The following is a 27,942-nucleotide window of genomic DNA, read 5'->3' on the forward strand; positions in this document are numbered from 1 at the left end:
GGCCTGCTTACGAGTGTGCATAGCGTACTTAACTAGAAGTGTGTTTGTGGGAGAGAGAGATAGAGAGAGAAATTTTCTTAGGTATCTAACTAAGAGAGAGAGAGAGAGAGAGAGAGAATTTTCCTAGGTATCTAACTATGAGAGAGAGAGAAATTTTCAGCGGTATCTAACTACGATAGAGAGAGAGAGAGAGAGAGAGAGAGAGAGAGAGAGAGAGAGAGAGAGAGAGAGAGAGAGAGAAATTTTCAGAGGTATCTAACTACGAGAGAAAGAGAGAGAGAGAGATTTTCCTAGGTATCTAACTACGAGAGAAAGAGAGATTTTCCGAGGCATCTAACAGAGAGAGAGAGAGATAAATTTTCAGAGGTATCTAACTACGAGAGAGAGAGAGAAAGAGAGAGAGAGAGAGAGAGAGATAAATTTTCAGAGGTATCTAACTACGAGAGAGAGAGAGAGAAATTTTCCAAGGTACCCAACTGAGACAGACAGACTTGACTTTACAACGTTGCGTACTTTAATTTTCCTTCCCCTGGTCTTGTTTTACACATTATTTCTTTATTTCTCAGAACAATCTATTTCGGAGCCGCCACCAATACTGTTTACTCGATGTCTATAATAACAAACATCTTGTCCCCTTTTCATCTACATCACTTTATCTGTCTAGCCATGAACATGATTTGACTTCATGGTATCGCCTTAGCAGGAACACCCCCTCCATTTGATAACTGCTTCAAAATAAGCAGGAAGGCTTCATTTGGCGTTTTACTTCTACGAGAACTTGAGATTAAGTAGTCTGCCAGATTATAATATAGTCTTCCAGATTACAAAGTTGTCTGCTACATAATGAAGAGGTCTTTTAGACTGTAAAATTTGTCCCACAGACTGGAAACGTAGTCTTCTAGATTACGAAGAAGTCTTCTAGATTGTAAAATTTGTCCAACAGACATCCCATCCCATCCCATCCCAACCCAGCCCATCCCATCATCCCATCCCAGCCCAGCCCTGCCCACCATCCCATCCCAGCCCAACCCATCCCATCCCAGCCCATCCCATCATCCCACCCCAGCCCAGCCCATCCCATCATCCCATCCCAGCCCAGCCCATCCCATCCCATCCCGGCCGATCCCATCCCACCCCATCCTAGCCCATCCCATCCCATCCCATCTCATCTCATCCCTTCCCATCCCACCTCATCCCATCCCATCCCATCCCATCCCATCCCACCTCATCCCATCCCATTATCCCTTCCCAGCCCATCCCATCATCCCATCCCAGCCCAACCCATCCCATCCCATCATCCAATCCCATCCCACCCCATCCCATCATCCAATCCCATCCCATCATCCAATCCCATCCCATCCCATCCCATCCCATCATCCCACCTGCCGATGAAATAGAATGTAACTCTTGGGGGCTCAGAGAGACGGGATTTAATATGTAATTAATGTAGCCCGTTGCTGAGCCAGGCGCAGATGTGGCCTCCTTTACTAAAAGATACTTTACGAAAGCTATGGAACGACGGTAGAATAACCCTGCGTAGTTTCATTACGTGTCTTCTATGGACTTGTTTTGGTGCCGTGTTTTCGATGTGAGATATTGATTGATTGATCGGACGGCGGTGTTTGCGTGTTTAGAAAGGATTTATATGCGCTTGCGCCGGATACGTATACATATACTTATACATATACATATACAAGCGTAAAAACTTGGAATGGAAGGAGAGGTATACATATACATACACTACATATACATATACATATACATATACATAATGGTAAACAATGGAATGGGGCCGAGAGATCCGGATGTTCAGATTTTAGTTTGTCGTCGAGAAGTGAGGAAAGGCTTCGTTAATTTTAGTACGTTAGGCCCCTGTTATGAATAACGGGGTGGGTGCGTTATTAACGTTATTAACGCTCTGGATATATTTTACCGGCGAACGGGGCCACAGAAGGAAGTGCTCGAAATATATGGTTGCAGCGTTCAAATGGTGTTTTTGGGACTTTTTATCCTCATATTATGCTGTTGTATTACAGTAAAAGACATTCATTATTACAGTAATTAAGAATTGAGCTGAACCACTTTCGTTTTACCCCTTTTTAGTTTTCGGTAAAAGGAAACTATTGTGTCGACTTTGTCTGTCCGTCCGCACTTTTTCTGTCAGCCCTCAGATCTTAAAAACTACTGAGGCTAGAGGGCTGCAAATTGGTATGTTGATCATCCACCCTCCAGTCACCAAACATACCAAATTGCAGCCCTCTAGCCTCAGTAGTTTTTTATTTTATTTAAGGGTAAGGTTAGCCATAATCGTGCATCTGGCAACGGTATAGGACAGGCCATCACCGGGCCGGCGTTAAAGTTTCGTGGGCCGCGGATCATACAGCATTATACTGAGACCACCGAAAGATAGATGTTTTCGGTGGCCTTGAATATACGCTGTACAGAAAATTCGATTGCGCCGAAGAAACCTCGGCGCATTTTTTGTTTTCTCCCTAATTAATTTTAAACTCCTGGTGTCCATATTTTTTTTTTCTTATAAAATCACCAGGACATCAGGACTCGTTTTTCAGTTGAACGAATAATTATGTTTTGCAGCTGTGAGACTCTTAAATGCTATTCTCAGGTCATAATAAATAATGTAAATTTCAAAATAAACTCTTAAAACAGATTTAGTTTTAGAATTTCTTCACCCAGTGTTCGAGTGAAGTTTACGATCGCTGAAGCAATTCTAATATCCTGAATTTTGGGCCACAAAATTTATGAAATGTTGTGTAGCATTAATGGGGAGCCCTCGCTATATAACTATTAAAACCATTTTCATATTAGCTGTATTCTCTATTAACACTCAGAAATAATTATGTGAGTGCTGGGTGTGTGTGTGTGTGTGTGTGTGTGTGTGTGTGTGTGTATTGCTTATTGAGGTCTGCTCAACAGCAAGAGTTTATGTAACCTGACCTGATGGATCTTAAAAAACCAGTAAAAAATGCGCCAAAGTTTCTCGGCTCAGTCGAGATTTCTGTACAGCGTATAATGCTGTATGAAACTCTCGGCAACGCTCAGTTGCTCCCCAGATGCGGTCAAGTGAAGGTGCGTCGGCGACGCCTCCGGAAAGCGCTGCCAGGCGCACGATCCACGGCTAACCTTAACCTTCAATAAAATAAAAACTATTGAGGCTAGAGGGCTGCAATTTGGTATGTTTGAAGACTGGAGGGTGGATGATCCACATACCAATTTGCAGCCTTCTAGCCTCAGTAGATTTTAAGATCTGAGGGCGGACGGACAGAGAAATGGCCATCTCAGTAGTGTTAGTTTACAGAAAACTAAGTGTCAAATATTGTCTTTAGTTGTGATGGTAATTGAAACAGGGCTCTCCTTTGCATTATGCAAACAACAACAATATATGGAGAACATGTACAGATCATGTTACAAAAGTGTAGTTTGAAACTCGCCTCATGTTCTGTATTGTAAATCCTGTGATATCGACGGCCGTTGTCCATTCATGTTTTATGAGGTTCATGTCATAAAGGTCACAGAAGTAAATTTGCATATTGCAAAAACATAAGAACTGCAGATGTGTTGTGCAGTGTACAGTTAGATACTTATCGTGAGGATTTCGCAGTATGGAATGAGATATATATATATATATATATATATATATATATATATATATATATATATATATATATATATATATATATATAATGTGTGTGTGTGTGTGCATGAATATTTTCTGACCATTGGAGACTTCAAAACAATATCAGATTATTTGTCTTATCGCAATAAGGGCAGTCGTGATAAAGCAATAAAGCTTATGAAAAAATACAGGTTTTAAATTCTTTACACTTTGGAGCAACCGCCCCCCCGCCCAACCTCTTTAGCATTCCTCATTAGGTGGCCCGCTAGTTCAACGCGCAGATGTGCATTCATTCCTTTATGTAACAGATTTCATGTAATGGATAGAGATTATTTTATCAGATCGGTCTATTACCGCTATATGGTTGATGGTTTTGCCACGTAATCCAGAAAATTGGCAAAATAATCTAGAATATTGGGAAATTAATCCAGAAGAGTGGCTGAATAATCAGGAAATTGGCAAAATAATCCAGAACATGGCTAAATAATCCAGAAAATGGCAAAATAATCCAGAAAATTGGCAAAATAATCCAGAAAAATTGCAAAATAATCCAGAAAACTGGAAGAATAGTCCAGAAAATTGGCTAAATAATCCAGAAAATTGACTAAATAATCCAGAAAATTGGCTAAATAATCCAGAAAGTTGATAAAATACTCCAGAAAATTTATTAAATAATCCAGAAAATTTGCTAAATAATCCAGAAAATTTACGAAGTAATCCATAAAATTGGCTAAATAATCCAGAAAATTGGCAAAATAGTCCAGAAAATTGACAAAATAATCCGACAGATAGGAGAGAGAGAGAGAGAGGAAAAACTTAAGAATGACATGCACTTTATCGCGCCCCAGAGAGAGAGAGAGAGAGAGAGAGAGAGAAGAAGAAGAAAATTGGCGTGGAATGTTTTTGATGAGCTGATAATCGCAGATGTTCCATCATAAATTGGGTTATTTCCTCCGCTATTTCCCTTCCCTTCGGCGCGAGGATTCATCTCTGACAATCAGAGAAATGGCGGGGTAATGTTATCCCCTTTAAAATAAAGGATCGCGGACAAAGGAAGGGGGAGTCTGGGCCATTCATAATTGGAATTATCTCTCTCTCTCTCTCTCTCTCTCTCTCTCTCTCTCTCTCTCTCTCTCTCTCTCTCTCTCTCTCTCTCTCTCTTTCTGGAGCACGATAAAGTGCTTGTCAGTCTTAAGTTTTCCTCTCTCTCTCTCTCTCTCTCTCTCTCTCTCTCTCTCTCTCTCTCTCTCTCTCTCTCCATGGAGCACGATAAAGTGCTTGTCAGTCTTTAGTTTTCCTCTCTCTCTCTCTCTCTCTCTCTCTCTCTCTCTCTCTCTCTCTCTCTCTCTCTCTCTCTCTCTCTCTGAGCACGATAAAGTGCTTGTCAGTCTTAGGTTTTCCTCTCTCTCTCTCTCTCTCTCTCTCTCTCTCCTCTGCTACAAATTCTTCACGTATATCGGGTCGGAACGCTCCCATTTTTGCGTTTTCATAAAGTCCAGATTTCAAGGCGAGGTCACCTATTGAAGCGGTCAATTTATATGTCATATTTGACCTTGCAAGCTATCACATTCACGGTTAAAGTACCGAGTCCTGAGTTAAGCTCTCTGCCCTAAAATGGAAGACCGCAGTATCTGCAAAATTACAGAACTGAGAAAAATGGTAGATACTCCCCTTGCCTTACTGCTGATTCTGCAGATACTGCAAATGGGACCCCCTAAATAAAGCATTGAAGAATCATTCTGAAACTGCAGTAACTTGTGTATTGGTGTTTCACGAGTTTATAGGTGGCATATCTCATTTTCGAAAATGTTGCAGATATTGCAGTTTTCCATTTTAGGGCAGTGCTGTTATGTAAAGCTTTTTTTTTTATCAGAACTTCTTACAGACGAGGCCAAGGTCACTGCTCCCACAGTTTAGGTATAACTATTACCCATGAGATCTAATAATGGCCTCCTAGAGTCATAATGTGAGTTTATGTACTTAAATTCGTTTTGCCTGAGATACCGGGACTTGATAGAAAACAGTACTATATTCTTTGAATAATTTATACACAATTATATTAAATTGGACTTCTGTCGTTTGCAAACTTACAGGCTACAACTTCTTGCGTCATTTGCTGTGGTATAACTTTTGCTCTCCCAAATGTGAATCTTACCATAGCTATGATTCCATGTAGAGATCTTTCTTTGAAGGGAAGGAAGCAGAATTGTTGACTATCTCTGGTCATTCGTCTCATATTAATATCAAGATATAACGCGATTACCTACCCACGCAACATCATAGGTTGAAAACACAGACTTCATGCAAAATTTAAAATTGCATAAATAAGATTAATGTTCGTACGTAATAGAATTTTTAGCAAAGATTTTTCGCTAGCTATTTGAGTACTATCCTTTAAAATACCAACCGTTCAAAACAAAAATACACATTTTTATATCATTTTAACTTAATTATATGAGAGAGAGAGAGAGTACCTACGTTTATATATTACGTTACTGGCGACAAAGTGTACTAGTTATACCATGCGTAAAAATCAGCCATAATTAAGTTTGGGGATTTTTTTAAATCATTCCGGTCGTCATATTTTTATTTACTTTTTCATAGGTGGGAGACAAAGTAAATATATAAATGCAATGGGAGAGTTAACTTTTTTAGTTTTCTGTAAAAGGAAACTATTGTGCCGGCTTTGTCTGTCCGTCCGCACTTTTTCTGTCCGCCCCCAGATCTTAAAATCGACTGAGGCTAGAGGGCTGCAAATTGGTATGTTGATCATCCACCCTCCAGTCATCAAACATACCAAATTGCAGCCCTCTAGCCTCAGTAATTTTTATTTTATGTAAGGTTAAAGTTAGCCGTAATCGTGCTTCTGGCAACGATATAGGCCAGGCCAACACAGGGCCGTAGTTAAAGTTTCATGGACCGCGGCTCATACAGCATTATATCGAGACCACCGAAAGATAGATCTATTTTCGATGGCCTTGATTATAAGCCGTGGCGGTTGTACAGAAAACTCGATTGTGCCGAAGAAACTTCGGTGCATTTTTTACTTGTTTTAATATGCTTAAAATAAGTGAATTGGCAGTAACGCTGGAGAACTGGAGAGAGAATGCAGTTATGTCCACCAGTTAACAGGATTGACTTCTTTTGTTGTTGAAGAAAAAGTAGAAATTGTGGAACAATGAAATTATGCAGACAATTTTTTTTTTTAGTTAATTAGTACAGTGTGATTTTATTTTTTGGGGAGAGAGTATCCAGATTCTAAGCTATGAATAACTGCACATTTCAGTGCTTTTAAAGTTGCAACAATTAGCTTTATGTTTTAATTGTACAATGTGTCTTCCTAATTCTATATTCTATATGTTTTATATTTATATATATATATATACATTTATATTTATATATATATATACATATATATATATATATATATATATATAATATATATATATATATATATATATTTATATATATATTATATATATATTATGCGTGTATATCAACATCACCGTTTCCCTTCCCTAGAGTGGCATTAGAGATAACGCAAAACTGTTGAATAGGATATGGATCGCCTTTTAAACATGGCAGACCATTCAGTTTTATCTTGCCCGCTTTTTCTTCGCTTCCCTGGGTATCGTCAAGGCCCTTTTGGTCATATATATATATATATATATATATATATATATATATATATATATATATATATATATATATATATATATATATATATATATATGCACGTTTGTTCGTATGAAAAGATACGAATTGAAAGAGAGTCTGACAGCTCGAATGGTGTTTGTTGGGAGAGCAAAGCTTTCGGCGGCCGCCGCCGCCGCCGCCGCCTCCTCTACAATGTGGAACCCGGCCGCCAGACAGGTAACTAATAGCATATGAATGCCTTGGGCGCGGGTGTCCGCCATGACAGTTCCTGTCCCGTCCGCTTTCGGCAACTCGTCCGCCCCTTAAATAGGTTTCGTTTGTGGCCCCCGGCCTTGCTCGATCTCACCTCCCCCCGCAGCGAGGTGGAGGTTCCTTGTTTTTGTTTTTTTGGGGCCGCCTCTGGGATTCCTATTTTTTTTTGCGGGGGCTGGGGAGGAGGGGGTTCTTTATCGAGAGTTTGCAAGCATACGTATGGGTTGTGCGTGCGTGTGCTTGCATGAAGCTGTTTGTGTGCCTGCATTAGTGTATAGACTGTAAACTTACGTATAGTCTAACTTGTGTACTGCAAGAACATTTTATCTTTCCAGCGCCGCTAGCTGTAAGGCGTTCTCATCTCTCTCTCTCTCTCTCTCTCTCTCTCTCTCTCTCTCTCTCTCTCTCTCTCTCTCTCTCTCTCTGAGATAACCGTAAAAGGCTTGCATTCAGTAGATCCTCGGTAGATTTTTATCACAGGAATATAAAGCATCTCTCTGACTCGGAGGATAAAAATCCTGAATTTTAGGTTGTTGCACCCAGATCCTTCCCCCCACAAAAAATATGAAATATTACAGGTTTATCTCTCTCTCTCTCTCTCTCTCTCTCTCTCTCTCTCTCTCTCTCTCTCTCTCTCTCTCTCTAAATCAGAGGGAGCTCCTTTTGTTTGTCGTAAAAGTTGCTCCGGAACAGAAATACTTTTCCTTTTCAAACGAGCTCTCCCGATAGACCACTCCAGAAAAACAACCGGTTGGATGTGTGGCTTTTTTTTTTTTTTTTTAAGTTATATTTTCCAAAACTGTAGCCTAATAGTAAAGATATCTCGTGGCATCATTTGGTGTGTAAACGTTTTTCAAACAGTAGATGTAACTATCTTTCTTTGGCAGATGAAAAGTTCGATGGGGCCCGTTGCCATGGGCCTTTCCTTGAACTTAATCTTCTGGTTGTATACACACACACACACACACACACACATATTTATATATATTAATCATTAGAAAATCTATAAAAGGACAGTTCAAAATTACACACACTAAAGCACACTTGGATACATACTATACACACACAGCTCTAGTTTGTGTAGTTTTGAACTGAGTCTTTGTTATAGATTTTTTAATGATTACTATTTTAACTTAATTCAGGTTTAGCAGTTCAGTCCTTATATATATATATATATATATATATATATATATATATATATATATATATATATATATATATATATATATATATATATATATATATACGTAATATATTTCTGCATGTCAAAATGCTTAAATATAATTTAAAATTTATTTTGTGAAAATATCTTTTAAAAGCTTTGTCAGATTTTTTGTTGCATTATTAAGAATATTTACATTATGTTTGACGGGCTTTTTCTTTTGATATTATTATTATTATTATTATTATTATTATTATTATTATTATTATTATTATTTTTATTATTATATTTATGTTCTGTATAAGTGTTTTTTGTTTTGCAATATTTATTATTAAGTTTTGTTATTATTATTGTTTATTTTATTATTATTATTAGTTATTATTATTATTTTAGTGCTTTTATTTTGTTTATTATTTATTATTATTATTATTATTATTATTATTATTATTATTATTATGTGTCTGTATAAGTATTTTATGTTCTACAGTATTTCTGAAGTGCTTTTCTTTTGTTTGTTTATTATTATTATTATTATTATTATTATTATTATTATTATTATTATTATTATTATTATTATTATTATGTGTCTGTATAAGTATCTTATGTTCAAAATATTTCTGAAGTTTTTGTTTTGTGTTTATTTTGATATTATTATTATTATTATTATTATTATTATTATTATTATTATTATTATTATTATGTGTCTGTATAAGTCTCTTATGTTCTACTGTATTTGTGAAGTTTTTGTTTTTGTTTTTCTTTTTCTTTTTGTGTTCATTTGGAGGCCGTGACTGGTTTTGGTGTTCCTGAGTTTTTCTGTCATTCGTCCTTTTCAAAGTGTGTCCGAAGTTTTTCGCGATTGATTGAAAAGGTATGTTTTCGATTTGTTTGAGTTTTTCTTTTCATTCAATGTATTTACTGACTTACTGAATTAAAAACAGTTTTCTTATTGATATTGCCTTTTTGCCGGATGGTTCCTGAAAGTAATTATTTTATTGTAAATATTACCTGATTATTTATTTTCTTAATATCTTTTGGTTTCAGAAAGTAATTGCTTTATTATAAATATTACCTTTTGCCGATGGTTTCATAAAGTAATTGCTTCTGTTTAATTTAGAGAATTATAAACATTAGGAATAATTGAAAAAAAATACTCACAGTTGCATGAGTCTTCAAATGAAGAAACAAACCCTCTGTTTATGTACATCTATTTAAAGATAAATCCGTACAGATTTATCTTTATGTACATAAACATAACTGTGGATTTGTTTCTCCATTACCAATAATTTAAAGCTTATGCTGTTTACTGTTAACATTTTCCAATAATGATCTTAATATGTTCACCTAATATTTGTCAGTGATATTTGTCAGCTTATTTGCTGTGTAATACGTTTAACAAATTTTCTACCTTTTAGTGTTAGTATAATTCAATATGGTGGATCATTCACCCCTGACCACACATCATTATAACTTTATAGTAATGTAGTCTTTTCTAATACATCTCTATAGACTATTTTTTATTATATTGAAATTAACAAATTTTGACAACATAGCACTTTGTAATACATCTCTCTAGACTATTTTAGATTATATTTAGATTTAACAAATTTTGACACAGACTCCTTCATTTTTCAAGTTGAAAAGTAGACATGTTTTTTGCATCAGGTACCTTTGAATTCTAAAAGGGAATAACGGCATCCAAGTGTTTTTCCGGCTGTTCATCTTAACGTAAAATTTGATGTAAGCTGTTTAGCTATTTTAAAAGTTTTCAGTTCATCATTAATTCCTGGAGCTGTTTAGTCAATTTCATCTAACTTTATAATCAGTCAAACTTCATCTGGGCAAGTTATGCTCCTTCTTATTGATTGGGTTGTACTTTAACTTTTTTTGGCATGTATCCATAAAAGAAAAAAGGAAATCCTTTGCCTCTAAGTGTTCCTAGACTTTGTTATCCACATTAAGCTGCCATAATTCATATTCATGAGGCTTTGATTTGTCAGTATGATGGAACTAAGAAGTGCATTATGCAATGATGAAAACATTAACTTCTGAGGCTTGAGTCGAAATAGCTACCGCTATATATGGTTTAGTTTATGGTCACAAAAAATCTTTTGTCTGCAGACAGTTTTCATTTCATTTAGGTCAGTGGTTCTTAACCTTTTTATTACCACGCCCCCTCTAAGAGTTGGTCCTTCCCTCCACGCCACCCGCACCCCCCCCCCCTTGCATCAGTAAGTAAAATTCCCTTCCCAGATTTAAAGGAAAATAAAAAAAAAAAAACACAGAGAAAGAGAATTGGTGTTTTTATTCTTTTGGGAATGAATTAGTGAGATACTTGATGCTGCTTCTTAGCGACTCTTGTTAAGGGAATAACGAATATAATTAGAGAATTTTTAATTTTTCCCTAGGGCTCTCGCCCCCTGTTGAAATTGCTGATGCCCCCCAGGTTGAGAACCACTGATTTAGAGGACTTACAAGGTCGTTCCTATAATGTGTGTAACGTCAATATAAAAAGAATAAACTTTTTATTCATTGCCAAGCGTTTTTTGATAATAAAGATAATTGCACTAAGTAAAATTGTTTGGATAATCAAAGAAATTTTTGAGGTAATTAAGGATCCCACATCCTGCAAAAGACGATGCCGCTATTCCCATTGACTGGTAATGACTTGAAGAGAGATTTTCTTGACTTAATCAGTATTGCTATTTCTCTTCGTAGATCGTTCTCATTTCTGCCCTAAAATGGAAGACTTGAGTATCTACAAAAATACAAAATTGAGAAAAATTGGTAGATGCTGCAGTTTTCCCTTGCCCTACTACTGATTTTGCAGATAACTGCAAATGGGACCCCCTAAATAAAGCATTGAAGAATCAATCTGAAACTGCAGTAACTTGTGTATTAGTGTTTCACGAGCCCAATAAATGGCCATATCTCAATTTCGAAAATTTTGCAGACACTGCAGTTTTCCATTTTAGGGCAGATTTTCTCTGTGACAACGAGACTGCTGTAAAACACTGAATTCAAACTAGGGCTCTGAGTTATGACTATCCCTTAGAATATCAATGTAGCAATAATGCAATAATATAAAGAGTGAAAAGGCAGAAGGAGGAGGAGGAGGAGGAGGAGGAGGAGGAGGAGGAGGAGGAGGAGGAGGAGGAGGAGGAGGAGGAGCATCTTCTCAGTATGTCCTAACGTTAGCTTCTGTTATTACAGATCTTCCTGGTCAGAGATTTCCCAAGCGGTCGTTGGCCGATAACGTTGTGAGAATGCATCTCATGCTCGCTTGACAAAAACCCTTCTTGCTGGGGGAGGAGGAGGAGGGAGAGCAAGACTGAAGAGGACTGCGAAGGAGCAAGAAGAGGAGGAGCAAAGAAGATTTTGGTGGATAAAGAAGGGAAAACACGAACGGGAGATCAGTAGAATTGGGACTTACAAGATTCACAAGATTGTGTACGTTCATTGCACTGTGCGGAAGAAAGTGGAGAGTATTTTGTCTCTCAAACAGAATTAGTGTTACGCTGATGAATACGTTATGGCTCGAAGGCGTTTGTTGGTGTAAAATCGTGTTTCTCGATCTTTAGATTTTCCTGCAAGATTTATAAGAAACGAGTGATTAAAAAAAACAGCAAAAAAACCAACTTGGTAATAAAGAACACTTAGCGATTGTGTTGTGTGTATATTTGTGTATTACAGAATGCGTTTTGGTATTTATTTTTGTAGTAGACATTTTATGTTCATGTCATTTCCGTGCTAATTTTTCCTCTCGTTTTCTTTTAAGTTCGTTGTGATTTTTTTATTTTGATTTATATGAATATATTAATTGCTCGTTTGTTGCGTTTATTTCAGGACATTTGCCTTTTTTAACATTTTGTATTTTATTCGTTTTGTATTTTGGCGAATTTCTTTTTTAGAGAATTAGTTCATGTAAGAATTCCTGTCGTTTTCTTTAAAAATTTCTCGAGTTTTCCTTGTGTGAAATATTCTTTTATTGCGCATATCTTTTTTAGAGAATTAGTTCATGTAAGATTTTTTTTTTTCTTTAAAAATTTCTCGAGTTTTCCTTTTGTGAAATATTTTTTTAAATGTTAAAAAGATGATTCCTGAAAACAATTTTTTGAATTCGATCCCAATGCGGAAATTCAACCATCTCTCCGTTTCAAAATACAGTAATGAATTGGCCGTTCATATAGAATTGAAATTTTGCAAACCGCCACTTACCAAATCTTGCTTTGAAGTTTTTCAGGGGAAATGAGTCCAAAAAAAGCGCTTATCACAGACCACCACCTTAACCGTAGGACTGACAGCTGCCGTAGAAAATGTAGATCTTGATTTCAAGATGCAGTTTAGAGTGAAATTAGAGATCAGTCGGGAGAACGACTGAAAGACATGGCGAACCTTAGAGACAGCCGTGCGACCAAAATGACACTTCGATGACGTGACGGAACGATTCTCCTGTGTCGGGGGACAGATTGTGGCATCAGTGATCTGTGTCTTTCTTGATGTTTAGTTTCGTGTGTAGGGAAAGTAGTCGTGACTGTTGTGGGTGTTCGAGAGTTCTGCTAGAAAATTTCTACCATTCGCCGAGTGTCTGTAAACTGAAATTTCAAAGGCAATATTAAAAAGGGGAGGAAAATTTTGTAAAATATAAATCAAGAGTAAACGTATTAATCCTTTCTGGAAAAAAGAATTTGCTCTTTGTTATCGTAAGCGTTTTGTTGATAATTGAAATTTGGACGAGGTGATTCATTCATTCGCAATAAAAACTAATAGGAAGAGACATTAGTGATTAAAAAAAAGTGTAAAAATATCCAGTGGCTGTAAAGAAATAATCGTGTTATAGAAAGCGGAGGAAGGGAATTGCCCCGTCTACAGGCAGTTTCGAAACTGACCCTAACCTCCCCGTAGTGATTCTCCCCCTTGGCATTCTTTCCCAGGGCATTCCTTTGGGCACGGGGGATGAGTGGCGGGTGCGGGCGTGTGGGTGCCTTCTCCGGGTAAGGGTGGGCCAGGCCCAGCATGAGGGTGCAGACTCCAATAGGCTTCCCACGCGACCCCGCCCCCGACTTCCCCCTCGAATTTGGGCGTCCAGCTGCTTCTTCTTCTTCGTACCCTCCCTCCGGCGAGGCCCTTGGCAGGAGGCGCCGCCGCCGCCATGAGATAGCAGCAGCAGCAGCAGCAGAAGCTGTGGCAGCGGCAGAAGCAGCAGCATCGTTAGTTGAGGCGCCTCCAGACGTCAGCGGTCCTCCACCACCACCACTGCCACCCCACCGACCCTCGTCCTCGTCCTCGTCGCCATGAGCAACGTGTACGCGGCCTACGGCCCCGTGCCCACCTCGGTGGGCGTGACAGCCTCCCCCCGACTCAACGGCTCCCTCGACAGGCGGATCATCGTGCAGGGGCGGTCGGCCACCCTCGGCCGCACGAACCCCGGAGCCGCCTCCCGCCATGTGCACCACCACGGCGCCATGGGCATCGGCAGCTCCTACCAGGACCTGCGGCGGTCCAGGGAGTGCCTGGACATCAAGCAGATCCCCATGGAGGTGATGCAGCCCCTGGAGCCCCTGGGGATAGGGGACGGGAAGTTGCACGGGTCCATCGAAGCCTTCCCGACCCTGCCCATCACGACGCTGGAGAGACGCCGCAACGGCGGCCTGGTCACGGGCGGCTGCAGCGTCCACGGGGGCACCCTCAGCAGGGTGGGCAGCAGAGCTGGGTCAAGGTACCAGCTGGCCGACGACAGGCGGGTTTCGGGAGGGGGGAGAGGGGGATGCTGCAGGAAGAGCTGCTGTACCCTCACCCTTTCCCTCATCGCCTGCTTGCTGATTTTGGGGGGCGTCATTGTGGCCCTCTACTTCTTCATCAAAAGTATGTGGGTGGTCGCGAGCGGGAGGCGCTCGGGGCTTGCTGTGCTGTAGTAGTCGTTGAATGCAGTGTTTTCGTGTTGTGCTTGCTTGCGTTTTATTATTTTCGTCTTTCGTGTTTTATTATTTTTTCCTGATAGAATTTTTCGGTTTGTTTGTCTTATATGTGTTAGTGAGTCGTATGCTTTTCTTGGTGTAATTTTTATTTATTTTTTATTTTTTTTTCATTTATTTATTTTTGCACATTGCACCGGGCTTTCTTGAGCAATTTCCTCACCAAGGGATCTATAATAATGTATCCCTGATTTTGTTTTTATATTCTCCAGCCTTTTATTTTGTGTTTTGTGTTTACCCAGTCATATACAAAGGGAAAAATGTGGCCTTTGTAGAGCCTTGATTTTTACACGCCTACGTTGTACACACATTGTACTTTTTTGTATATTTTATACCTGAAAAAGAAACTGTTTTTTTTCTCTGTAGTTGGCATTTATATATATATATATATATATATATATATATATATATATATATATATATATATATATATATATATATATATATATATATATATATATATATATATATTATTGTGTATAGATGTTCTTAACTGACCTATTACCCCTTTTAATTTTTAGATTTTTTCACACAAAGCTTTGCCATTAGCACCTTGAATTTTTATATTTTTATTTTTCCCCGATTTCTGTAGTATTCTTAGTATTTTATTTATATATGTGTTGTATTGTATTTAAAGCAGTTATTGTAATAGTTTAAGTCTTTTAAAGGGTCATTGGTTTTAAGGAACAACTGATATAGAAGTATGTCGAATTAATATAAGATTTTCGAGTTGGCTGACTTGACCCGGATAATTTTTTTTTCTACAGTTTATCAGAAGGGATCTTTCCTAGATAGTGACCCATTAAGAAAGTTCCGGGGTCGTTATCTAGGGCTAATATTTCATGGGGGTCATTATCTTTATGATATTCACAGTCTTTTGTTTATGTTTTTACGGTAATCCCCAACGGGCTTGTAGTAAACACGCTGCAAAGGTGGATATACATACCGGGTTAAAACCCTTGGGGGTCAACTATTTAAGAAAGATCCATCAGAAGCACTGTTTTATTACAAGATTAACAGAGACAAAGTCGTAACTTGCCTTTATTCAAACATATCTTCAACTCTGCAACGTTCTAGTGTACCTTATGCCAGTCGCAATGACTCTGTATAGGACGCGTCCTTGGACCCATCAGAGAACTGACAATATTCCCTTCAACCCCCTTTTTGTATTTTCAATTTTTTTCACTAACATTTTCCTTAATCTCTTCCTTCCAGATGTGCCATACGAACACCAGCCTCCAACACAGGAAAGTGAGTACCATTCGCGTTTTCTGAAGTCAGTTTTGTTGCTCTGAAGACCGTAGCGTTGGTTTCTTAGATCTAGATTTATTTTTTCCATCAAAGTTCTTTTGTCACCTGTTCTTTTTATGAAGGTCATGTGATTCCATTATTGCCAAGAATACCGTTCTTTGCTCCTATTTTTTTTTTTTTGGTTTTGCCTCCCAGATTATACGAGTAGGTTGTCATTTCACATGTCCATAAATCAATTGCCTTGCACAAGATTAGTTTTTTGTGAAGTAATGAAGAAGGTATGTTGTTTAGTTGTAAGGTGGATGCGAAAGCTTCCACACTTTGCTGAGTTTGTTTTGATTTTTAGAGACAACATTAGTTTTTGTTCAGAGTAGTGTGATTGATCTTGCTGCGAGTTGAGAATGGAAGTGTTTTAGTGTTATCATCGCCTGACTTAACTTGTATAATTTAATTTACTTTCCTAAAAGGGGGTTCTTTTTTAATCAAGCCAATTTTGTTCTGATGTTGATCTGTATTTGTGTGTTTTTATATTTTACAGAATAGTCGTAGAAATTGTATATAGTTGGTGTTCCTGGTAAGAACAGTGTTCATTATATGGAACTTAATGGACACGTGCAATTGTCGAAAGAAAAACATGCTGTGTAGTTTAGCATTCTTCGGAAATCGGAATGAAATTATTGACCATGATTGTGCATTATCCTTATACACTAGAAGTAGAATCATTTTTTTTTTTTTTGTCCTTTATCGATTTTTTTGGGATTTTAAGGCAGTTTTTCTGCCACTTTCGGCGGTGATCGACGTTCGAATAATCTGAAGGTGATATGTAAAAATATTGTTACAGGTCTTTTGGTAAATCATAAGCTGTAAAGACCAGTGTCGGTACGCTTTCTCTCTCTCTCTCTCTCTCTCTCTCTCTCTCTCTGAGCTTTAAAAATATTGTAATAGGTCTTTTGGTAAATCATAAGCTATGAGACCAGTTCCGGTACTCTCTCTCTCTCTCTCTCTCTCTCTCTCTCTCTCTCTCTCTCTCTCTCTCTCTCTCTCTCTCTCTCTGCAGAATCTTTTTTTTATATGAAAAGGAATGAGAAAGATAGAGAGAGACATACACACTCTTTCTTTTTCTATGAGCTGAACCTTTCTTTTATATGAAAGAGAGAGAGAGAGAGAGAGAGAGAGAGAGAGAGAGACATTGCGTGTGCCAGTGGGTTTGAAAGAAGGGGGAGAGAGCACATCCCGTTTAAGCCATTTAAATACATTAGTTTTCATGATAAAAAACAATTTCAGGGATATTCCGTTGCTAATGCAGGGTTTGTGAGATAGTCTGTGGATGATGATGATGACTTATGTAGGGGAGTCCTGTCGTATGTAGGGGAATCCTGGTTGGGGCTTGGGGGGAGGGAGTAGGTGGGGGATGAGTGATAGGGAGAGGATCTTGTAGAGAAGTTGGGGAATTCAAAGCCCCCATCTATCGATCGCAAGGGCTGTAATGAGGCATGTGAATGGGTCGTTCCCAAGGGAACAATTCTCAACGAGGTCTAATTATACCTGGGTCTTGTTGGCTCTTTTTTTTTTTATTTTGGAGAGAGAGAGAGAGAGAGAGAGAGAGAGAGAGAGAGAGAGAGAGAGAGAGAGGCGGGGGGGGGGAGGGGACCAGTGGTTGCCCCATCACAAGGAATGATTTCAAAGAAACATTACCTGAGAAATTTGATGACAGTCGTGATAGTTTAAATGAGAGAGAGAGAGAGAGAGAGAATGGTCTAGTGTTGACGTCGAGGCAGAGATTTGGTAGAATACTGTCATTTAGGGGAAAAATGTGATTTTTTCCATTGAGAGAGAGAGAGAATTTCGAATGCTGCCATTTAGGGAAAAAAATTTTATTTTTTTCCCATTGAGAGAGAGAAAGAGAGAGAGAGAGAGAGAGAGAGAGAGAGAGAGAGAGAGAGAGAGAGAGAGAGACAGACAGACAGACAGACAGAATTTCGAATATTGTCATCTAGCGTGTGTGATTGCTCTCTGTTGTGTTTTGGAGTAGCAGTAGTCCGCCCCCCTCCCCCGCCCCCTCCTTAAAAAAAAAAGAGGCCTCTGCTGATCCGTTTATGGGTCACGAAATGGAGTTTTAATTGAATTTGGTGGTCAAGGAAGTTTTATTTTCGTTAATCTTATTGTTTTTGAACGATCTTCTCTTTTTCTACGTTTCCAAGAGGATTCGGGACTGAGTGTGTCGTTTGCATGTCGTCTGTATTGGGCTGTATTTCTGGTGTAGCACAGACTCACACGTGCACACATATATAATATATATGTAAATATATGTATATATATATGTGTATATATGTATATATTCAGATTTACCGGGTTCCTTTCTTATAATTTTTCCTTTACGCATTTTATATTATATATAAGCTCTTGGAGTTTTTTTTTTATATATTTCAACAGATATCTTAGAAGATCAGCAACTACTGTACACTTTCGAGAAGAAAATAAATTTATATGAACAACGTTTTGCAAATTTTCAGGTTCCAGTAATTCAGGCCTTTTTAATATCTTACCTGTGGGTTATTTAGTTATATATCTCACAGATATACTTTGAACAACATCTGGTGATAATTTATCTCACAGATATACTTTGAATAACATCTGGTGATAACTTATTCAATCCATAATTTGTTTGCGAGGTTACATTATGCTCTCCGACCTGGATATAAGTGGTTAAATTCTGTATATCGAATTGAATTGAATATAGAATTTATCCCAAAGGCCAAGCACTGGGACCTATGAGATCATTCAGCTCTGAAGCGGAAATTGGCAGCAAAAGTTTGGAAAGGTGTGACAGTAGGAAAACCTCAAAGTAGTTGCACTATGAATCAATTGTTAGGAGAAGGTTGAGGAAAGTGAGAATGGTAGAAAGAGAATGTGAAAGGAGGTACAGTAAAAGGAACGAAAGGGGGTTACAGCTAGGCCATTTTTCCTGAGTTTGTGGAATGGCGCCTATAAGAATTGTTAATGTATTGTTCTTCCTGCCTGCGCGTGTGTCCATGATGGGTCCTAAAATGACGTATTTTTCCTGTTTAGTGATTACTTGCACCATAGAGTTCTCCCACCTGCGTGTTTACTGCCTCTCCTGTAGTAAGTAGTCCCCAGTCTTCGAAAAGGGATCGATTGATGGGTGATATCTGGACACACGAGAAATAATGTTTCTTGGTTTTGCCATATAGTTATATCTTCTCGGCTTTGAACTTAAACGAGAAATAATGTTTTTTGATTTTGCCATATTCTCGTATCTTCTCGGCTCTGAACTTACTACTGTTTCTGTAAGTAATAATAATAATAATAATAATAATAATAATAATTATGATCTCGGCTCTGAACTGACTACTGTTCCCGTAAGTAATGATTATAATAATCGTGATATTAATTATGATCTCGGCTCTGAACTTACTACTGTTCCTGTAAATAATAATAATAATAATAATAATAATAATAATAATAATAATAATAATAATCGTGATATTAATTGTGATCTGGGCTCTGAACTTAATACTGTTTAATAATAAATAATAATAATAATAATTGTGATATTAATTATGATAAGATTGAGAGCAATAGTAACAATAATAGTAATATATTCCTAAATATAATAATCGTTATAGTAATCAGCCGCAGTAATCATCATGTTCATATTGATAATCAGTACTTCTTTTTGGAGTTAATAATGATTTTAACACAATAATTCTTTTTGCCGTTAAATAGCGATTTTAACACAGTACTTCTTTTTGGAGTTAATAACGATCTTAATACAATACTTCGTTTTGGAATTACAAATATCTCTTGCCATAACCGATTCTCAAGTGTATTGGCGTGTCTTCGCTTATACAATATGCTTCCCTCCATTATTGAACGTCACTTTTTCCACCCTCTCGTCAAAATGTCTAGGTATCTTTATCAGATATGCAAAGCACCGCTAATCATTAATCGATGCGGAGTTCGATTGGCAATAAACACATGAAACTTTTTCATTGGCTGTATAAGGGAAGTGGTTGTATGGACGAGGCGTATATTGGTAGCATTATTCATGTTTAGCCATCAGTAATACGGGTAACGAGGGTTTTGTATGGTAAGGAGAAGTATCTATTCTTATGAGTATTTTTTTAGTTGTCTGTAAAAGAAAACTATTGTGCCGGTTTTGTCTGTCCGTCCGCACTTTTTTCTGTCCGCCCCCAGATCTTAAAAACTACTGAGGCTAGAGGTCTGCAAATTGGCATGTCGATCATCCACCCTCCAATCATCAAACACACCAAATTGCAGCCCTCTAGCCCCAATAGTTTTTATTTTATTGAAGGTTATAAAGTTAGCCATAATCGTGCTTCTGGCAACGATATAGGCCAGGCCATCACCGAGCCATAGTTAAAGTTTCATGGGGCGCGGCTCATACAGCATTATACCGAGACCACCGAAAGATGGATCTGTTTTCGGTGGCCTTGATTATACGCTGTAGCGGCTGTGCAGAAAACGCTTTTTACTTAAAAGCTTCGCCACTCTGCGTAGCAATTTGTCCCCCATTACCAAGTAATACGCAGTCAGTAGAATTGTATCCACTACATCGTCGATAGTATTGTATCCGCTTACTGCATTTTAAGACGGTCTGTGGGATACACGATTGAATTCCCTTGAGTACATGCAGATTGATTATTCAATTGACCATGCAATATTTGGCTGGAGGAATTTCACGGTGTCGATGAATCCGTCGGTGGGAACCATCGTGGCTCAACTCCCCGTAGTGGGGTGGGGCCGTCAGTGCACCTCATGCGGTGCACTGTAGGCATTACTTAAGGTTCTTTGCTGCAACCCCTTTCGTTCCTTTTACTGTACCTCCTTTCATATTCTCTTTCTTCCATCTTACTTTCTTTCTCTCCTAACAATTTGACGCCTCAATTCAATCCTACCATAACTCAACTTCGTCTTCTCAATTTTGCCTGTATATAGTAATCTTTATATGAAATCAATGGAATGGAATGTATAGAGTTTAGGGTGCACTGACGGCTGAAACGGAAATTGTAAAACGGTCTGAAAGGTGTAACAGGAGGAAAACCTCAAATCAGTTCGTTTGAAATAATTGTTAGGAGAGAACCGATGTAAATGAATGGAAAGGGTTTGAGGGGTTTCCTGCAAAGAAAATTGTATGGTGCACTGACGGCATTGCTCCCCTACGGGGGGGAAATCATCGTCAAGAACCGAAAAAAGAAAGGGTTTGCGTTTTGCAAATTTAATAGTCCTTTTTGTACCTTAGAGATTTGCACTTCTGTAATCGATACCACCTTTTGTATTTTTTATGCCCCGCTTCGTAAAATCGTATGTTCTGTGAATTGCCGTAATGATATACTCGGCAACGCCGTTTTTTGTTGGTGCCGAAGGATTTCCAGGATTTAGTGTGTGTCGTGTTGTAAAAGTCTGAATGTCCGGAAGGTGTGAGGTTAATAGAACGTTGTGATTTTGGGGAGTTCATGTTTGTTTGTGTTTGTGGGTGTGACTGAATCACTCCCAAGTGATTTTGACCATCCTGTAAAGATTTTTCAATATGTTTCTGAAGTTAATTTCTTGGTTATCTGAGGTGTCTTGAGGTTTTAAAGGTTTAACCACAGTTTCTCTCTCTCTCTCTCTCTCTCTCTCTCTCTATATATATATATATATATATATATATATATATATATATATATATATATATATATATATATATATATATATATATATGTGAGTGCTAATCAGGCGCAAAATCCATACAGAAACTAATGAATATGAACCGGCTTTTTCAAAATTTTCTGCGACTGAGCGACGCAGGTGACGAAACTCCTCAAACTTATTTTCAAGCTGTTTTGCCCTATTGATGATGTAAGTTATTCTGCTTGATGTGCAACCATCATACATAAGTATAGACGTGAATAAAAGTCATGCGTGTATGGGCGACCAAACAGATTTATTTATGTTTACATGTATTTATATTATATATGTATATATATATATATATATATATATATATATATATATATATATATATATATATATATATATAATATAATCTCAGACTACAAAACTCATCATAGTCAACACAAAAATACAGTATCTTTTTTCATGTGTCATTCTCTCGTTATGATCACTTGCGTAATGCCAATTACTGGGCTTTGTCGAATCCAGAGAATCATTAATGGTTCTTGAAGTTGTGCCGCTGCTGAAAGCTAAACTAAAATAAAACTATTGTTAAGTCCATTAACAAAAAGTTTCTGTCGTAAAGTTAGTGGCTAAAATTCAGTCTGGGATCTTTTGAATGTGACCAGATCAATTCAGGTCTTAAGCAAAATAGAGTATTTATTTCTATTGAGGCGATTAGATTTTTATTTTATTTTAAAAGGTTTTTACTTTAAAAAGTAGAACACTTTTTCTGTTTATTTTTTCAAAAATAAACCTGTTCTCTGTTTAAGAAATTGACATTTTATGTGTTTTACAAATTTCGACAGACTTTTTCAAAAATAAACCTGTTGTCTGTTTAAGAAATTGACATTTTATATATATATATATATATATATATATATATATATATATATATATATTCTAAAAATTTTGACAGACTTTTTCAAAAATAAACCTGTTCTCTGCTTAAGAAATTGACATTTTATATATTCTCCAAAAATTTTGACAAACTTTTTCAAAAACAAACCTGTTCGCTGTTTCAGAAATTGACACTATATATATTCTACAAATTTTGACATTTTCAAAAATAAACCTGTTAGCTGTTTAAGAAATTGACACTTTATATATATTCTAAAAATGTTAACAGACTTTTTCAAAAATAAACCTGTTAGCTGTTTAAGAGATTAACATTTTACATATATTCTGAAAAATTTCAACAGACATTTTCAAAAATAAACCTGTTAGCTGTTTAAGAAATTGACATTTTATATATGTTCTAAAAAAATTATGACAGACATGTTTTAAGGAACCCCCATCTTTATAAACCATTTTTCATCTTGCCTAATGACAGAAGGTGTCTTTATTCTCCAACGCATTTCAGACAAATACCCTAACTCCCTCTGTTAGGCAAGTACTATGGAAACCCCTTCAGCTCCCTACTTATGGAGGAGAGCCCTTTCAGGCGCATAAAATCTCGGAAAGTTTCTAAATGAGCCGTGTGTCGTAACGAGAGAGAGAGAGAGAGAGAGAGAGAGAGAGAGAGAGAGAGAGAGAGAGAGAGAGAGAGAGAGAGAGAGGAGACTTTTCATCCTTATCTTGAAGAATATCATATCCTTTTTATTTAGCTGTCTGAAAACCCCTTTTCACCCATGTTACAAGGATGAGACCGAGTCCTCTTTGTTAAATGAGTACCCCTTTTCCAGGTTCTTTTTTTTTTAAAGGGAGCCGTTTTAGATCCAGTTTTATTCCTTTTTTTTAAAATGGTTTTTTAGGTTTCTGTAAAAGAGAGTTATTTTGCCGGCTTTGTCTGTCCGTCCGTCCGCGCTTTATTCTGCCCGCGCTTTTTCTGTCCGCCCTCAGATCTTAAAAACTACTGAGGCTAGAGGGCTGCAAATTGGTATGTTGATAATCCACCATCCAGTCATCAAACATACCAAATTGCAGCCCTATAGCCTCGGTAGTTTTTATTTAATTGAAGGTCAAATTTAGGCATAATCGTGCGTCTGGCAACGATATAGGACAGGCCACCACCAGGCCGTGGTTAAAGTTTCATGGGCCGCGGCTCATACAGCATTATACCGAGACCACCGAAAGGTAGATCTATTTTCGGTGGCCTTGATTATACGCTGTAACGGCTGTACAGAAAACTCGATTGCGCCGAAGAGACCGGCGTATTTTTTTATTTTTTTAGATGTTTTGTTTTGTTACTATAATCCTCCTGTCATTTTAATATTACAAAGAAATGAGGCTGTTTAAGCTTTTCAAAATTAGCTATTCGGAATGCACAGAAGGAATGTTAAGATACATCGTGTTGTCTTTCAAAGCATTAATACGTAACTTTAAGAGGGGAAATTGTCATGAACAGGCTCAGCACGGAGAGAGATAAGTCACTGACTCCTCTTTGAAATTTTCAGTAATTTTCAGTATATCATCAATGACATATCCGCCATATTCCCAACTTGGGGGAATTGGGTGAAGAAATTATACATACTCCTTCAATAGAAGAATGCTATAACTGATAATCCTTAAGATTGTAATGCTTAGCCCCTTTCTTGAAAATAATTATTTTCTAGTTCCTTTCAAGAGAATTATCAGGAGTAGCTATACCTTTGAATATGTTTACGCGGAGCCCGTTATGGAAATGACGTGCGTAGCCATAGCCCTGAGAATTCCTGGGTGTACCTTAAGGTTTTTTGCAGTGTCCTTTCGGCCCATAGCTGCAACCCCTTTCATTCCTTTTACTGTACCTCCATTCATATTATCTTTCTTCCATCTCGCTATCCACCCCTCTCTTGACAAATATTTCATAGTGCAACTGCTTTGAGGTTTTCCTCCTGTTACACCTTTCAGACCTTTTACTCTCAATTTCCTTTCCAGTGCTTGGCCTTAGGCCTAAACTCCATACTCGATTCATTTAAAAACTGTGCGCGCTCATATCTTTGAAAATTACTCTCTGTCTTTTAAAGATTTATCATGCGTAGGCCCCACTCTTAAGAATGATCAAATGTAGCACAGCTTTAAAAAATAATTTAGCGTAGTACCACCATTAAATATAATGTTGCTCCCCTCCTTTTTATTCCTACGTAAGCCTACCTCCTCCTCCTCCTCCTCCTCCTCCTCCTCCTCCTGATGGAACCACACAATTCCTTCCTCGCTTATTTACTTTTCTCATCCGAAGAAGGACTGCGCTGGGAGCGAATCCATTTCTTCGTATCATGTCCATCATAAATCATCCCGCGGTACATAACGAGCCCTCAACACAACACTTACGAGAAGCTAAAGAGAGTACCAAGGGGGGGGAGGGGCGGTAAAGGGCCAGTAACTAAAGGGGTGGGGAGATGTTACCCTCCCGAGGGGAAGGGATGAAGGAAAAAGGAAGGAGAAAATTGCATCGATTGTTGAAGGTAGTGATTAGCTTTTTGAGAATCTTCTTCCCTTTTTTTATTTTTTGGTGGTTTTCTTCTTAAATTCTGCTCACTGAAAATAAATGTATTTTGAAGGTAGCAGCAGCAGCTTATAGAATTCAGGCCAGAGACCAACCGCTGGGACCTTATGGGGTCATTCAGCGCTGAAACGGAAATTGACAGTAAAAGGTTTGAAAGGAACAGGAGAGGCTGGGAAGTAAGATGGAAGAACGAGAATATGAAAGGAGGTACAGTTAAAGGAATGAAAGGGGTTGCAGCCAGGGCCCGAAGGGACGCTGCAAAGAACCTCAAGTAATGCCTACAGTGCACCACATGATGTGCATTGACGGCACTACTCCCCTACGGGGGTATTTTGAAGGGTGAGTAATCTTGTGAATGTGAGTTTATAGGAGTATTGGTGTTTGCGTGTCTAGGTTTAGTTTTACCTGTAATGGATATATTTTTTTTTATTTTCATTCTATAATGAACCACTTAAATTCATTTTTCTATATTAGACCCGTTTTATAGTTAGTCATTAGTATTAATGAAGATTTGTGAGCCAACAGTTTTGCAGTGAGTTTAGTGGAAAATTCTACATTTTTTTTTATAATGTTTTCCAAAGCAGAATAGTAAGTCTCTCTCTCTCTCTCTCTCTCTCTCTCTCTCTCTCTCTCTCTCTCTCTCTCTCTCTCTCTCTCAGTTCATTAACGTCATTGTAGCTTCATTTTTACCTGCCATAACGAAAACTTTGCTGGCGTTTCGTTTTTCGTTCCTTTTACTGTACCTCCGTTCATGTTCTCCTTCTTCCATCTTAATTTTCCTCAGCCCTCTCCTAACAATCGATTCACAGTGCAACTGCTTTGAGGTTTTCCTCCTGATACACCTTTCAAACCTTTTACTGTCAATTTCCGTTTCAGCACTGAATGACCTCATAGGTCCCAGTGCTTGGCCTTTGGCCTAAATTCTATATTCAGTTCAATTCATAAGTTTTTTTTTTTTTTATTAGAGAGGAAACACCCCCTTCTTTTTTCCATCATCATTCGGAAGTTGAAAAACCTCCCATCGCATTTTCACTGGAATTAAATCGGGCAAAAAAGACTTTCAAGAAATATCATATGTTTTTTATTAGGAAATACCCCTCCCCTTTTTTCCCATCATCATTTGGAAGTTGAAAAACCCCCCCACCCTGTTTCCACCGGACCTGAATTACTTTCTGCGTATGAATTAATGCGCAAATTGCATCACAAGACTGCAGACGAGTCTGCTAGAATCCCGTCTGGTGTGATAGGCAAAGCAATCATACCAGACGAGATTCTAGTAGACTCATCTGCAGTCTTGTAATGCAATTTACTCATTAATTCATACACAGAAAGTAATACGGATCCGGTGAGAACACAGAGGAAGGTATCACCTTCCAAACGATGATGGAAAAAGGAAGGAGGCGGGTGTTTCGGGGGTATTTCCTCACCAATAAAAAACATATGAAAGTTCTGAAAGTGTTTCTTTTTAGCTAATTTAATTCCGATACATTCTCGAAATAATCCGGAGTGGGAATTGAATCCTCTCAAGCTCTGCGCATCGAGGCCATCGTAACGGCGGGCCAAGGAACCATTTAGTCTTCCGTACAACTAAAGGCCGTTCCTCCTCCTCCATTGTGGAGTGAGGGAAGTGTGTGTGTGAGGAGGAGGAAGAGACGAAGGTGGGAAGGAAAAAGGATGATGACTGAGGATAAGTGAATGTAAATAAAAGCAGATCGCCGCTGCGCTCAATTTACTTGCAAACACTGCGAATTGGCTACACACCGATGGCGATAGAGAGAGAGAGAGAGAGAGAGAGAAAGAGAGAGAGAGAGAGAGAGAGAGAGAGAGAGAGAGAGACGGCGTGGTTTGTTGTTACAGGTAATGCGCTGTTGGCAAAAACAAACACCCCGCTAATCCAAAGCTGCTTCTCGCAAAGTTCTTCCGAGCCCCAGAGTTAATCCTTCCCACCTCATTCCGTTATTTTTCCTCTCTCTCTCTCTCTCTCTCTCTCTCTCTCTCTCTCTCTCTCTCTCTCTCTCTCTCTCTCGCGATTATTTTTGGTGGCCCTTACAATCTGACCTCGCTTGCACACCATCTCTTTCCATCAAGATTTTTTCCCAGAGTTTTATTTTTTATTGTTAGTTTTTTTTTATTGTTGATTTTCTTTTTATTGGTTTAATTTTACTTATTCTTCTAAGCAAAGATTATATGCTACCACTGGAAACACACATTGATAATCGTTCACCCTGGAAACTCTTTAAAGAATTTAACCGGAACACCTAAATCACAAATGTAGTCTCATTTCCTATAGCAGTTGATTCCTAGAATGGAATCGCCTCGCAATCAGCAGCGGGAATTTCTAGGTAAAGTGGCCGGGCAGACGTTCCAAATCCGGGAATGAGCGGAATATGGCTGGAGAGCGCATAAAGAATGATGAAAACCTGGGGCGGCCCGAACCCGGGTTGAGGATATCCGACAGTGCATGAAATATTCAGGCGTACCCTTATTCATGAGGTAGAGGCTACTTGATATTGCATCAAGCGTCAATATTATCCTTCATAATTCTCTTTCTTGATTTCTGGTTTAAGAGTGACCAGTAGATTTTTGAAGGCTCGTCGTTTTCAGTGTGGTATTATTTAACAGAAGTCTGATTATATATACCTGAAGGACTACTTATGATTTTTATTTTTTTATAAATATTTTTTATTTTTTTTTTTATTTTATTCCATTTTTTAAAATTGTGTCTTTCGGTACAGACCCCTCGGTAAGAATGATTTTCTAGAACATTGCCCCCGCCCCCGTAGGAGGGTAGTAGTGCCGTCAGTGCACCCCCCCCCCCCCGTGTGGGCATTACTCTAAAGGTTCTTAGCAGCGTCATCCCTTAGGCACCTAGCTGCAACCCTCTTTC

At 38.1% G+C, this 27,942-nt stretch overlaps 1 protein-coding gene across 1 annotated transcript in view; it reads left to right on the top strand.

Moving 5' to 3' along the window:
• The window catches only part of LOC136845112 (agrin-like), a 694,081-nt gene that overhangs the window by 427,706 nt on the left and 238,433 nt on the right, over window positions 1–27,942 (top strand). The window contains 3 exon segments of the mRNA XM_067114940.1: window positions 11,919–12,347; window positions 12,941–14,570; window positions 15,896–15,931. Coding sequence (XP_066971041.1) covers window positions 14,000–14,570; window positions 15,896–15,931 — 607 coding nt within the window. The 5' untranslated portion in view covers window positions 11,919–12,347; window positions 12,941–13,999.

This window comes from Macrobrachium rosenbergii, chromosome 13 (assembly GCF_040412425.1).
Source record: "Macrobrachium rosenbergii isolate ZJJX-2024 chromosome 13, ASM4041242v1, whole genome shotgun sequence".
NCBI classification, from domain to species: Eukaryota; Metazoa; Arthropoda; class Malacostraca; order Decapoda; family Palaemonidae; genus Macrobrachium; species Macrobrachium rosenbergii.